Here is a 14,661-nt window from a genome sequence, read left to right as displayed (position 1 = left end):
GTATTGGCTGAAGTTGCTTATGTTTTTTGTTGAATTTTTACTCCTCCCTCTCAAGTTGTCATTGCTAATTCCCACCTGCAGATTAAGACTCCATCGATCACATGAAGCTCCCAGGCTGGGGGGTAGTTAATAGGTCCTCCTCTCAGACTCCTGAACATGGAGGGCTGGGACATTGCCAAAATCCAAACTCAGGATTTCCTGTTGATCAGGCAGTTTGATCTGGGTTCAAATAATTCCTCATGCTCAGACAGCGAGCATTGTCTGAGCGTAGATGAAGAACAACTACCTGTGCTGAAACACATTTACTAAAGCAAATTTACTGAAAGTCTTTTTTTTTTAATTTTGGTATCACACATTTTGAAATGTTTTCATTCTTTCTTTCTGTAATTTAACAGCTCTAGAACAGCACAGCTGTCTAAATGCCCTACTGTCTGGAGTTAGTGATGCCATAGCCCTCCATCTTTGGGAGTCTGAGAGTAGGAACCACCTCCTGGTTGATAGAGGGAGTCCTAATCTGCAGGTGAAGAATAGCAATTCACACATTTTGGGGGAAAAGGAAACCTTCAAAAGTAAAAATCTAACACAAAGTTAACCAATTTTGGCCTATAAAGAGGCTTATGGCTGATTTATTCTGCGTATGCGTATCTGCGAACATGTGCTCAAACGTTCTCTCGGATGTCTGCCAACATACTTGCACATAAAATGAATGTGTACACTAGGAGGCAGTGTTAAAACTAGAATACACAGAAAACGAAGCGGAAAGTCTTGCATTTTCACTCTTACTTTCCAAGAATGAATATTCACTTCACTTTTTGTGTAATCCTTTAAAGGAGTGTAAACTCTTCTACCAACCGATCCATAACTTCTCCATTTGATTTTGCTCTAGTTCTGGTTTGTCTCGAGTATTGTTAGGGTCTCGTCCACCCTCCATCATTACTGGAGAGCCTATTAGCATTTGTTTCCTATACAGCTCTGCATCTCACATATTTACAAATCAGCCTTTAGTTTTTTTCAGTAAGCTCAACTGCATTGCTGACATAACGGAGACACAGTACCAAAAGTGTGAGTAAGAGGGACTTTTGACTAAACTAAGTTAACTCAAAAAAGCTGTGAAATCAATTGTATTATAATTTTAATTTGGCCTGATATCACTTTTTTATAGTGCATTACTCCAGAGAACACAGTTCCACTGCTCTACAGACTGATGATGGGGAACTTTTTTCCTCTCGAGCTGATGCTCAATGGCTGCTCCAGAGCATTCTGTCCTATTAGCAATGCTTTGCCATTAAGATTATACAAATTGTCCCAATGTTTGTTACAGCAATAAGTGCACCTGAAAGTAACTGAATTCACTTCTGCTGGATACTTTTGGACATACAGTGCATGTCAGTATTGTCTATCACGTTTTGTGTAGGTCATCAGTGCATGACCGTTTGCAGTAATGTCTGTAGTGCATATTGTTTACCAGTGTTTTTGTTTTTTCTTCATCAGTAAGATCTTCCTCAATAAATTTGCCATGCATAGCCTCCTCATTCCTTCTTTAGATTCAAATGCCCAGTGTTTGTAATGCACTGCTCAGTCTCAATGTGTATGCGGCTGTGCCTTTGAAAAATTCTTGTAGACTAATTAGTATTAATGGGCATTAAAAACCTAACATGCTTAACTGTTGGGTGATACTGCAGTGACCCAAGGCCAACGTTTATGTCTACGTTTTAATTATTCTAAGTGCGCGCTTATCATCTCCTTTTTAAACCTTGTGGGTTGTTTTGTAAGCTGAACTCCAGGACCCACTGCTCACAGCACTCCTGGATAATCATTTCGTCTAGATGCATCCCAGCTTCCCATTTACATCCTAACAGGATCAGATCTCCATGGCAGGTTTGATTCTGGGTCATTAAATGTTCGGGAGCTGGGGAACTGTTTCCCTAACCACTTCTCTGTTAATTATAGAATCATAGCAGCCTATTCTGTGCTATCTTTATGAGGGTGGAGAGCTTGATCTCTCCACTATGCTTTTTAGATGAGAAACACACCAGGCATTTTAGAAAGCAAGCATTGAAATACCATTTTCTACCTAATTATTTAATTACTGATACAATAAATACAGTGTGATATGCCTTTATGCTTTGTGCAGCTTTTACAAACATATTATCCCAATGTTAAAAGCTACATTCTTTATTATTTAACTTGTATTTTGTGTATTTATAATCTGTGACTATATTTTCAACTTTGCATATATTTTATCCAGAATTTAGCAACATCTCAAAGGGCGAGGCAGAACATCTGCTGTGGAATTTCTTTCAACTGGAATAATGTGATAGTTTTCAAGAATTTATGTTTTTGCAGCACAAATTCCTCTGTGTGATCACTATTAAGGTGATAAAGTAAGCAGAGAACACTGAACTAATATACAGTCGCACGCAAAAGTTAGAACACCCCTGGTCATATTCCATGTTTTGTTGATTTTCTAAGTCAAAATAAATTATACATCCCAAAAGAAAACAAATGTAAATATGATATTTTTTCTGCTATTTTAGTGCACAATTTGTTTATTTGCTGAGTTTCACGTATTGGAAAAAATAGAATATAAAAGGCTTAAAACTAAAAGGTTACTGTTTATGTTTTATTTTTTCCCAATATGTTAAATTCAGCAAATAAACAGTAATTGTGCAGTAAAGTGAGCAGAAGTGTGTTCTTTGTAGAGGATGTGTACTTATTTTAACTCGGATAATCAACAAAACATCTTATTTAACTAGGGATGCCTAAATTTTTGCAGTGGGGGTCAAAAACAATACTAAATTGCATTTTAGCTCCTGTAGTTTACAGGATGTAGTGCCAATTGTGGAATGTACTTAAGTTAAAATACTTCATGTAGTTTGACTATTTTTCAGTGGTAGTACATTTGAGTAAAATTGGGTTTATATTTTGTCCCTCTATTTCTTAGATTAATCTGCTGCCACAGTTGCATTTATATGGATCCATATAAAAGCCTGCATATCTTCCTCGTATCATAAACTCAAGTAGGCTCACTGCTTGGTGTTGCTAAATCCCATGCTATTAGTGCAGGTGGTTATGTAGCACACAGTGCATATCTAGTCCATGATGGGGTAGACAAACCCCTACTGACCTAAATGTACCTTTGAATAGAGGTGAATAGGAACAAGCTGTGGATTTAAAAATGATCTGTACCCAGAAAGAGCATAATTGTACACAATCCTCATCGGACACCAAAAAGAAGGACGGTTTAACATAATGTACAATAAAATAATAAAATCAATACTACACATGATGATCTCTGTGTGTTTACTTATCATAGAGGCTTATTTGCAGTTAGAACTGGAGTTGAATTCCAGCCACAGAGCACTGTGATCCTAATCTGGAGCTGTGAAGTTGCTCAGACCTATAACAAGCTAGAACAGCTGTACGTGTGAGATATTGTCACTGTCCAAAAAAAACTTGTGTCTGAAATGGTCCACTAATCACTATACCCTACATTTGAAAATCAGGATCACTATGTAGAGCACTGATATTAATTAGTGATGGTAGTAAATGATTTTAGACACTACATCGTATGGGCCTGCTCATTACTCTGCGACAGCAGATTCAGATGCATAAACACTAAAAATGTCATTCCACAGTTCATTATAACCACTGAGTCTGACCGCACACATCAGAAGAGCTTACTCATGTCTGTAGCAGGTGTAAAGAAAGGTCTGTGGAGATGCTGCCATTGTAGCTGGGCTTGGTAATCCTCTTCAGAGAAGAATCTTAAGCATTATGGGAATCCTCTATCTGCTAGGGCAGGGTTTCTCAACCTGTGGGCCACAGGCCACCAGTGGGCCATGAAAGACTCTCTAGTCGTCCATGGGCCAGTACAAAGGGGGAGGCAGTAACTCGTAGTGGGCCGGTAGAGACGTTGGTTGTACACGACTTATTCAATGCACATGTTTTCAGGCACCATTACAAAATGGAGGAACCCTAAAATAGTGCACTATATAGTGAATAGGGAACAGTTTCAGACACAGCTTTAGTTTTTTCCATTTTAATTTTTCTATTCTTCTACTTTTCTCTATCATTCGAGCTCAGCAACCTTTACATTGTATGAATGTTTTATGGTAAATAGACAAACAAAAATCCTAATTTGCTTGCAGTAAAATCTCTTTAAATTAACTTCCTTAAGTTCTGAAGGGTTTTTCCTTATCCTGTAAAGTTACTATTTTGGTGATACTTGTTTTCTTTGGACATTGACAATATTCCAGTATGTCATATAATCAGAAATCTGCGCATGTACTAATATAGTAAAGAAACGTTTAGTGAAGAAACGTTTAATTTAGAAGCAGTCTTTGTGGATGCTGAATTCACTAATTAGAAGTGGTGTCTGGATACTTTTGGACATAAAGTGTACATTACTTGGCATACAAATTGTTTATAGCGATTACTACTAATAATAATAAATAAAATTTTATATTGAACAATGGTATTTTTCTATCAATCTGTATTGTATTTTGTATAAATGCAATAAGCCACTGGAAGCTGTGCATTACAGTAATTTTCCCTCCTGTGCTCTAATTGGATAGTTAAATCCAGCTCCCCAAATAGTTGCATGAATTCTGTACTCTGTTTGGCTAACTGGCTCCTAATCTGACTGACAGGCACTGGTGTTCTGGTTGGCTAGCTGAATCTTTGAATCTGAGTAGCTGGTTAAATCCCAGAATCCTGTGGTCCAATTAGCCAGTTGAATATTGCTCTTGTATTGGGTAGTTGAATGCTGGAATATGATGGGCATAAAGCCACAACCATGGTCTTGTGAGGTGAAAGCGCTAACAATTACACTACTCTACTCTACCCATCACTACAGAATGAAAACTGCTTTTATAGGCTACTTGTTTCTAATGTAAATTGGATTAGAATTATTTAGCTCTATATTTATGTGATGAACTCAGTGTGAATGACAATAAAAAGATCTTTTATACAGAAGATTGTTTTATTTCAGTAAAGAATCATTTCATTGTACTGTTAATTTGTTCATTAAGAATTAATTTCACATTTCAAAAAAAAAAGAGAAAAATTAATTGTAGAACCAGATATTATGACACAAGTCATCATCAGACAGAATCAGAATTCTTCTGTCTCTAGTGGCAGATGATTCTGCTGCTAGCTCTTGCCAAATGACACGACTGCCATGGAAGGTGGCATTGCACATCTAGCCCAGAGACTTTTATTGGTACAAAAGTATTTTTTCTTTCTGGACAATAAACCTTTGACCTGTGTGCAGGGCAATGTTTTCCAACAGCAAATATTACAATCGCCTGTGAATCTTTGAGCTGTCATTAAGCTCACACCGACACCGCTGGTCAGACATTGACTGTTTACATCAACATATGCTTTTAAGTGCAAATGCTTCTAAAGTGTTTTGCAGACTGCTGGGGCTGCATACAAAAATGCTAAGTAAGGATATTCTGATTCAAAATGATGGAACTGCATTTCCCATGCTGCAGTGTCAAATGCAAGGTTAGAAAAACAAATAGACAATATGTATTCTCCTTAAATATTTACAAAATAGACTCTTTGGGGAATTCAGTCCCTGAAAAGACAGTGATGTTAGGACAGAACTACTCTGACTGACTACTGAAACACAAAGCTAAAGATGATTCTTAAAATCTCTTAGTTTAATGTAGTAAAAGACAATGTGATACTATTATGTATTGTCACACATGAATGACATACAACACTGTGCAAAAGTCACTGCATCTAAGAAAATATGTAAAGCTGTTCATCTGTGCAGTAAGCATTTATTTGTTCAAAAACACAAACATTAGAATAAATACAGACAAATAATTTAAAAAAACACTGGGATTTGATATGTGTGAGTCTGTTAGGTTGACCGTTTGCAGACCTCTCCTTGGGGAAGTCCAGTATTTAGTTACAGTCCAATACCTACTTCAGCTGATGAACTCTTCATTGAATAATTAAACAAAAACTAAATTCATTAAAACAAGTAAACAAAAAACTGTGTTGATGCTTATTTGTATTTATTATAATGTTATATAGCAATTTTGCGGTCTAAGACCTTTGCACAGTACTGTATATGTCCTATTTGTAAATTAACTGCAAGAAGTACCAAAGACATTCACATTTCTAGATCTGGGATTAATTGCAAAACTCAATTATAGCAAGAAATTGAAAGATAATTTAACATTTTTGCCTCAAGTCTAATTTATTAACATTTTTAAAAAATGATACTTTGTGAAGGAGGGCACAAAATGAAGGTGCTTATATACAGGCACGCACACTGCCTTAGACAATCAAGGCTTATATTAAATAAACTGAGAAGCAGAAACAGCAGAAATCTGAAAAAAAAACACATGAAAAAGGTGATGTTATGTAGATAATACACTTATCAGTTAAAAAAATAATAATCAAAAATAAATAAACAAATAATCCCAAAAACAAATAGGTACAATAGGTTCTTAAACTGAAACTCAAGGCCTTTACTTCTCATTATTCATGTTGGATTAATATTCATCCAACAGCTGTCCATTTAATATTTTATATGTAAATTCTATATTTGTTTCTGTTTGTACCAAGACACATTCAAAAGTAAAGGTAACACTTACATAAACAAAGACTGTAGGATCACCACATGAACAGCACTGACAGAAATGATTATTAAGCAACATAATCAAGCCCTACGCAAAAACGAAGTACAAAATCACAGTAGAACAATAAGATGGAGAAACAAGGCCAGTTACAAATGTTTTGTAAATCCTTATGTATGTTTTCCAGTACAGGTGTTGCAAACTATAAATTATCGTCCTATTGCAGTAAAAGAAATGATCTATATGTAATGATGGGATGAGTTGGCTTCAATTCATGTCTTGCAAAATGCCAAACTGCCATATGACCACTTAGCAGCATGTTTAAGGAAGATTATGTTTTGCCATCATTATGACAATGCTGCTAGTTATGCTCACTAAACTGACAGTACAACTCAAAAATGCACTGTCTTTACCAGATAAGATGCCCTATAGGGCCCTATAAGCTTTAAGCTTGAACTATAACTTGTACTTCAAAACTCTGTATTGCCCAAATGATTGCAGACAATTTCTTGTACAATTTGAGAATATGACAACATCTGTTGATGACTAGACACAGCCAATGGCTGTGCCATCTAACCCTGTATTACCCACTGTGTCCTCCTTTGACTCCTCGGAGGCAGGGCTCTGGAGGGTGAGCTGCAGCTTGGCCCAAACTTGAGGGTCTCTGCTGCTCATTGCCTCCAGGAAGAGGTCTGTATGAGCCTGCAACTTCTGAAGCTGAGCCTGGGAGCGCTTGTTCTGACGAATTAGCTCCTTTGTACGCATTGTGATCCCCAGTAACCCTGACTGATTCAGAATGTTATAAGTGTTGCAGAAGCGCTTGCGTTTACTGGAGCTTGGAGAGAGGGACACGTCGTCATCACTGGAAGCATATGCTGTTTTTGGACACGCGTCAGAAAGTGGAGAACGAGGACTGTGAGAGAACGGAGTTGTCGTGGCATTGGTCTCTTTAAGGTCAGGAAACTTTGTTGAAGAATCCATATTTTCAGAACTATGACTGTACATACAGGGATCACCAGAATGACTTCCAACAGTGTTAGATTCAGAGAGGCTCTTCTTCAAAGAAAGCGCTCGAGACTGCTTATCATTATGGCGACGTCTTCCTGAATGGCTGTGGCCTGAATTGCTCTTGCGGATGGAGCTTTGTCTGAGGTCTCCTGCAGCTCCATTGACTGGGTGGGGAGCAATTTTCAGAAACGAGTTTAGGATAGGAATGTAATTTTTGGATTGTCTTTGCTGGCTGGCAGGAGTTTGAGAAGTGCAGTTGCTGCTGGGTACTACTGGCTGGAGAAGAACCACTGGGGACCTAGGAACCACTTCTAGTGATGGGTTGAAACCCCATGGTTTTAGCGCTGGGGTCACAGGACTGGGCTGGAAAAAAAAAGCACAACCACCTGTCACCAACTTCATGAAACTAAATCAATGTATTTTTACCCTTCATATTACCAGAGACATATGATGACTAGATCCATTGCTTGTAAAGAAAATACTGTTAACAATCATTATAAAGTAGTAAATGCCATAGCTGTGTTTGTGGAGCTCAGCAGAAGTATGGATGCTGAATAAATTAAGAAAACTACTGTGTTGCTATCTTTAATTGAACAGAAGCAAACACTATTTTGGTATTGGGTCCAATGTGCCATTTCTTTTCCAAGCAGAGAGGCTTGGGTGATCCATTGTTCCACCTCTATTTTACAAAAAAAAACACAACACTGAACCTGAAATGGGCCATTTATCCAATATATCACTAGGTCGTCTGCTTCTATTACAGTTTTTCAAAGTTTAAACAGCTTTTTTTCTACTCTGCAATAACACCCCACCAGCAAGTACATCAGAATGATATGAAGTACTATACCTGCTTGACAATGAAACTGTTCATTTTGACCACAGGAGAGACGTCTTGGTAGGATCCAGGCACTACAGGTGCCTGTGGACCTGACTGCATGTTTTCTGTGGCAGAACTTCTGGACCTAATGTCTTCAAACTCCACAGCACTGAAATATCCAGAACTGGCATCTAAATGAAAGAGCTGAAGGTGAAACCAAGACCACAGTTTCAAAGCAAAACTGTATTGTTATTTTGGTGAAAATAGGCCTTAGGTTATAGGCTAAAGTTGACCAGTAAATGTGTCCTATTTGTGGAGTATTGTTTGGACTATTTCCCAAACAATAACTACAACAATATTCTCTTGCATCAGTCATATTCATATTTGCTGTGGTGTACATTTACACATATCTGAAATAGACTGTCTGAAAACAATAAAAGAGAATCCAATTTGTAGGGGAACAAAAGACAACGACCCTCAGCACTGAAAGAGAACCGAACTGTTCTCCCTGTGTAAAACAAAGATAAAGCAAGCATGAAACAACGGCCGTTTACAAACCTGAGAAACCCGAGTCTCTCTCCAGCTCCGTTTTGGATCTTTTTGTTTTGTTTGCCATCGTGGCACAAAATCTTCTGTGAACCTCCAGTTTGTCTATTTTCACTCTGCTCAGTTAAACTGCAGGGAAGGCGAAGTCCATCCGTAGGCCCACAGCTGTTAGTCTGAATCACTAGAATGAATGAAAAACAGAGCCAATGTCTTCAGATGTGTATCAACACAGAGACAGAGGTTTTGTATTATCAGAAAACGCTAAGCTAACGTTGCTTCCAAACAACAGCTGGCTAGCTCGGTTTGTTTGTAACGTTAGCTTCCTGCAGTGAAACCACCAAAGCTAAGCTGCCTTTCGTCGCTGAACTGTTCATAACGTAAAACATTAACGACGTGTGCGTAAGTACGGCAGCAATGAAATGACTTGCATTCTCGTTTCGCCTGGTAACGTTAGTTTTGTACATGAATCCGAACTCGCCTTCTTATTCACCAACTTCTTGTTCGAATTTTTCCCGTTCCACCTTAAATGGTGCGCCTGAAGCGCCAGAATGTAAATGCTGCACCATTTAAGGTGGAACGGGAAAAACATTTGAACAAGAACCTGCCGAACAGCACGACAACTTCAACCTCGTGATCTGAGATTTCTACTGACATTACAGCCTTTACTTACAGGTAATTTAACAAACGAGAACATGTATGAAGCTAAAAACAGTGGGTTTAAGCTAACGTTAGATCAGACCATTAAAATAGCGTTAACGACAGCTTTTCAGAAAGACGAAAACGTGATGCATCTAAACAATCGTGCAGTTAAATTAATCAAACGTTTATTCAAAGTGTAACACATTAACGACAAGTTTACTAACTGCGTAAAGAAGTGGGCTTGAAGCAGCAGCAGCATCATCATCAGCAGCAGCAGGAGGAGGATCAGCAGGACTGTGGCGGAGTTACACGATGCCAGACACGAGACCTCGCACAGGCTCGAACACGAGACAAGAGTAAACGAACTAGCTAACTGAAGTGAACGCGTGCGATTACTTACATAAAGGATCCTCTGCTGTCTCTGGGTGGCCCCTCTGAAAACACCGAGCGCTACAGTACACTGACAGATCCGATTTTTGTTTTTGCTGTGCTCTTCGACCTGTGTCCCAGCCGTGACTTTGCGACGCTACTTCCTTCTTTACGATTTGCATTGGTTGTCGTTACCGGGGAAACAGCCCACACGCCATCTCATTAACGATGCAAAGCTCCGCCCCTCCTGTCCACGGCGCCTCCTCATTGGTGGGAAATGCTGGCCGTGCGACTGGGAACGTGACTCATAAATCCAGCAGCACAGCATCTAGAGGCGAAAACGGGGCACTGAAATAAACACCAGAGGCCGGATTCATAACAATGCTCTTGAGAACAAATATTCTCAAATATAAAATTCCCAGATATTCTTTTCAAAAAGTTTTAAGGAAATATGAAAATGTTAATTGTGTTCGTATGTAGTTTAAGACGTTTACTCGTGAATTCTTACAGACTGTCGTGTGGTTAAGAAGATATTTAAGATTTTTTTTCAATAGAAAAGTTGCCAGTTGCTCATGTAGTTGTTCTTAAGAGAAACGTTAAGAATAATATTTTTTGAAGAATAATAATTTATCTCAACTTTTTTCATAACTGTGTAGTTCAGAAAAAAAAGCAAGTTTAAGAAGTTTTTTTTTCTTAAGACACTTTTTTTAATCCGGCCCCAGAGTCAGTAACTATAGATCTGAAGGGTGCCTGCTCCATTTTTTATGTCTCTTCCTGGAGAGTCTCTCAGGCACGGCCTGATTACAGAACTGTTTTGGAGATGGCCCTTTTGCTATGGCCTTATTAAACACAGACCATTACACAAGCAAATGGTGGAATAAAAGGTGGCGACCTAGGGCATCATAATGTGGGGCAGCTGAGAGCTTTAATGTGTTTATTTGTCTCTCTTACAAGATTTTTAGCAGTGTAAAATAATGATCAGTATCAAATTCAGAGCTCACCAACTCAAGTGCATTGTAAGGAGAATTTCAGTGTTAAAGTTATACTAGTTATAAAACCTAATTGCAACATTGTAAGTACAGTAGGGATCAAAAGTCTAAGATCACTAGTAAAAGTGTTTCTATTTTACATTTATTTCTAATTTTTTCAGAATTTCTTTTCTGTTTTTGTTGCCTTTTTGATTTAATGATGGCGTTTGATAACCAACAGTGTCAAAAGCCTCTTAATAGTAGATCAAATCCACCTGAGAGTTGCCTGAACTTGAGATTCAATGGAAGGAACAAAACTCAAAAAAAAAAACTGACCTTTTTTACAAAGGCCCTCACATGAAAATGTCACAAATTTGTTTAAATTTGCGTAGAAACACTACAGAATCCTGAACATTTCTTCTTCTTTTGTCATAACTTTTCTCATTTTATTTTTGATCCCAGGTTTTTTTTTTTAATGCAGACTTTTGGACCCCACTGTATTCTTTCTTATTTTCTTTCTTTCTTTCTTTCTTTCTTTCTTTAAATATCAGCCATTTTTAAGTTACCCTATTTTATAAGCTGTAGTAGGTAAAGAAACACTGTTTCTAAATTATCCTGTATTTATTTTGGGAATGTTTTTGTATGTATGTCCTTTTACAAGGTCCCTCTTGTGAAAGGTCAAAAATGTAATAGTAGATAATGTAGCGACCCGCTACTGGCTGCCACTGCCGCTTAGAAGCTCGGGAGCCATAATGGTGTCAGAAGTGGGATAGCACCACCAGTGGTCTGGAGTAGAACAGCGCTACAAAGAACTTCAAGGCAGGTGGCAAGAGAGGCAGATCCTAGAGAAAGTCCATGATGACGGGGACAGTGCGGCGAGGCTCCACGGGGAAGATGCCCTGGTGAGACTTGATGGCTGAGGTGGCACGGGAAGGCTTGATGACAAAGCCAGAGCAGGAAGGCCTGATGATGGGACCGCTTGGGAAGGCCTGACAACTGGGCCTGAGGCTTGAGGCCGGAGGTGGCAGGGCAAGGCATGACAGCAGTGCCAGTGAGAGGAAGGCTAGTGAAAGCAAAACTGTCGAAAGCTTCAGAATGGAAGTGAGCAGTGGAGCAGTTTTTGAGCCGGTGTTGCGGAGAGAGGGAACACCGCCCGTGTGGAGCTGCAGCCGCGCGTGGTCGACCTTTTGAAGGGAAGTAGTGGCCTGCTACTGGCTGCCACTGACTCTGAGAAGTTTGGGAGCCATGGCCATGTAAGCAGCCATGCATGGAGGCTCATAGTAGGCACACAGCCTCCTACAAAAGGGACACTAATATTGTTCAAATGTCTTTATTTGTTAGTATAAAGATGTGTTGAGTAATTTGTGGCTTATTGTGTCTGGGGTTGTGGGTATTTTGTGATGGGTGTTGGTTACTGTGAAGGTGAAGCCTATGGCTAGTGGTTACCCCTTCGCGAGTTCAGTGCTTTGTATGTGCCTTTCTGCCCTGGTGTTCAATAAAAAGCACTGCTCATGGTGGAGGCCAGCTTTGAGTACGACACAGGCCTTCCCTGTGTCTTACTCCACATCAACACCAAAATATTTATTTCTAAATACTCATATTTCAAGATAAAGCTTAATAACCAGTAATCTGGACATTTGGACTCAGTGTAGTAAATTATGCTTTGATTTGTATAATAGACTTATGTTTTGTAAAATGCAATCACTTAAGATTTTTGTTTATTTTGTTAAAAGTATAATCTTATATGTAATTTGGAGTGACAGTAGGCGATGTTCCATGAATTGGGGGATAATATAGTTTTTAGAGATTTCACTGGATTTCGCTGTCCAGTACAGATGACACTGGAATTAGGCACATAAAATCTGCAAGATTTTGAAAAATGAAAATACTTATTATCATCAGGACATTCTTAACTTTTTATGGAAGGTAATGTAACCAAATTCATTTCCAGATCATGTCAGATCTCTCCTGTTGGCCTGATCAACAAAAAATGTTAATACAGTATAAAGGCCTACTGCTGTTTTCAAATGGTAAAAAAAATAATAATGAAAAAATGGAGATTCAAGGTTTTGTCGTAACAGCAACAAAATACTCAGGAGCCACTGGAAGTTCATCTTCCATCCTTTACTAATATATCTTAAGAGTAACTCAGTCAGTTTCATTTGTTTTCCATGTAATTACTGAATAATAAGTCGTAGGATGTACTAAGTTATATTTCATCACTGTCCAAAAGAAACAAAACAAAACAAAGTATCTCCATTTTTTCTACATTATTTGAAAACAGCAAGTGCCTTTTACTTCATGTTAAGATTCCATGGTGATTGGACCAATAGAAATGCTCCAATTCTATCTCTTTACATCCCTCTATCGCTTTATGATTTTACAACTTACATTAAAAGTAAAGAACATTACCTTCTCCTGTAAAGTCACTACTCTGGAGATATTTTTTACATTTCATTTATCCATTGAAAATCAAATGGTTTTTAATAAAAAAAAACAAGATGTTAATAATACAAATGTTTTCATTTTAAAGAAGAAAACTTAAAATAAGATCACACTGCATTCAATTTGTCTGAAGTTGTTGGGCACAAATTCTTGGCTTTCATTAATTTGATGGATTTCCTGAGCTTAATACTGTCTAAAATGACCTAATTATTGGTCCCACAGTGCTAAATGCTGGCAGAACAAACTGCTTTGGCACAAATTACACTGAAAGGTTCGTTAAATCATGCTATTTATATTTTTCCCTTATGATTACATCACATGAGCACAGCATTTCAACCATATACAGTAAAGTATGTATCATCATCACTTTGTACATAAGTTGTTTGTTATGTTATTACTGCAGCCTAAAAACTAGTTATGACTAAAAGTCATGTGTGTCTTCCATCTCAGAAGCCATAAGCTGCACCTCCTCGTTGTGTTTTTTGTACTACACTGCAATCCTACATTTGTTGTAACCCAAATAAAGTCAGTTGTACATAAAACTGAAAACATCCCACAAATTACTCAACTATTTCAAGTTGAGGGAATGTTTTTGATAATTTTGTACACTCAAATGCCATTTTTAATTTGAATCAACTTATTGCAATTTGTAGTCTGTTGCCATGGCAACTTTGAAACCGAATGTTCAAAAAATGAAACTGCACTGCTGTTGATTTTAAAAGTTTGTCTCTCATTAAAGTTACTCATCGAATGTGTATAACTGAGTAAAACTAAGTAAAGTATGTTGTTTAAGTGAAATACAGCGAAATGTTTGTTTTGTTAACACAAACTTGTTGGATAAAACTTACTTCTTTCTCATTGGCTCCTGGCTCCAACTATTTGCATATTGGGTATTTCTTTCCATTTGTTTTACTCACCATCAATGTGCTTTCATTCCACCCAGCCTACCTTTTCCTTCTGCAATCACACTAAGATGCCTTATGCGTAGAATGGATTATGAAAGTTGGGATATTTGAAGCCAAAATCAGCTTATCTCAATAAATGCATTCTTAATCAGCAAATCTCTCAAACTTTCACTTGGAGATGTTTAATGAACAGCTAACGTGCAGCACAGCAGAGCAGCTGTTGAACGCATCTCACTGTCTGACACCACACAGTTCTGTACTTCACCTATTACACTAATGAGTGCACTACTAATGGTATATGTGCTATTTTTGCACACTTAGTGTGTTAGTATGCGGTTTGTGACATGATACTTGTAACACAGCGG

The 14,661-nt window shown here is 38.0% G+C and overlaps 1 protein-coding gene across 3 annotated transcripts; it reads right to left on the bottom strand.

Moving 5' to 3' along the window:
* Positions 1-5,066: 5,066 nt before the first annotated feature.
* Positions 5,067-10,386, bottom strand: cipca (CLOCK-interacting pacemaker a). 3 transcript variants are annotated; one of them, XM_036593856.1, is made up of 4 exons: positions 10,010-10,386; positions 8,983-9,151; positions 8,455-8,615; positions 5,067-7,970 (listed from the first exon to the last, which is right to left on the bottom strand). In XM_036593856.1, the coding sequence occupies exons 2-4, from the start codon at positions 9,038-9,040 to the stop codon at positions 7,146-7,148; spliced, it is 1,044 nt and encodes a 347-aa protein (XP_036449749.1). In that variant the 5' UTR covers positions 9,041-9,151; positions 10,010-10,386; the 3' UTR covers positions 5,067-7,145. The 3 variants fall into 3 exon arrangements, with proteins under 3 accessions (XP_036449749.1, XP_036449750.1, XP_036449751.1); XM_036593857.1 differs by lacking the exon at positions 10,010-10,386 and adding an exon at positions 9,834-10,003; XM_036593858.1 differs by lacking the exon at positions 10,010-10,386 and having other exon boundaries at positions 8,983-9,180.
* Positions 10,387-14,661: the final 4,275 nt, after the last annotated feature.

Source organism: Colossoma macropomum, unplaced genomic scaffold (genome assembly GCF_904425465.1).
Source record: "Colossoma macropomum unplaced genomic scaffold, Colossoma_macropomum, whole genome shotgun sequence".
In the NCBI taxonomy this organism is placed as follows: domain Eukaryota; kingdom Metazoa; phylum Chordata; class Actinopteri; order Characiformes; family Serrasalmidae; genus Colossoma; species Colossoma macropomum.
This window is presented reverse-complemented; position numbering and strand designations above follow the sequence as displayed.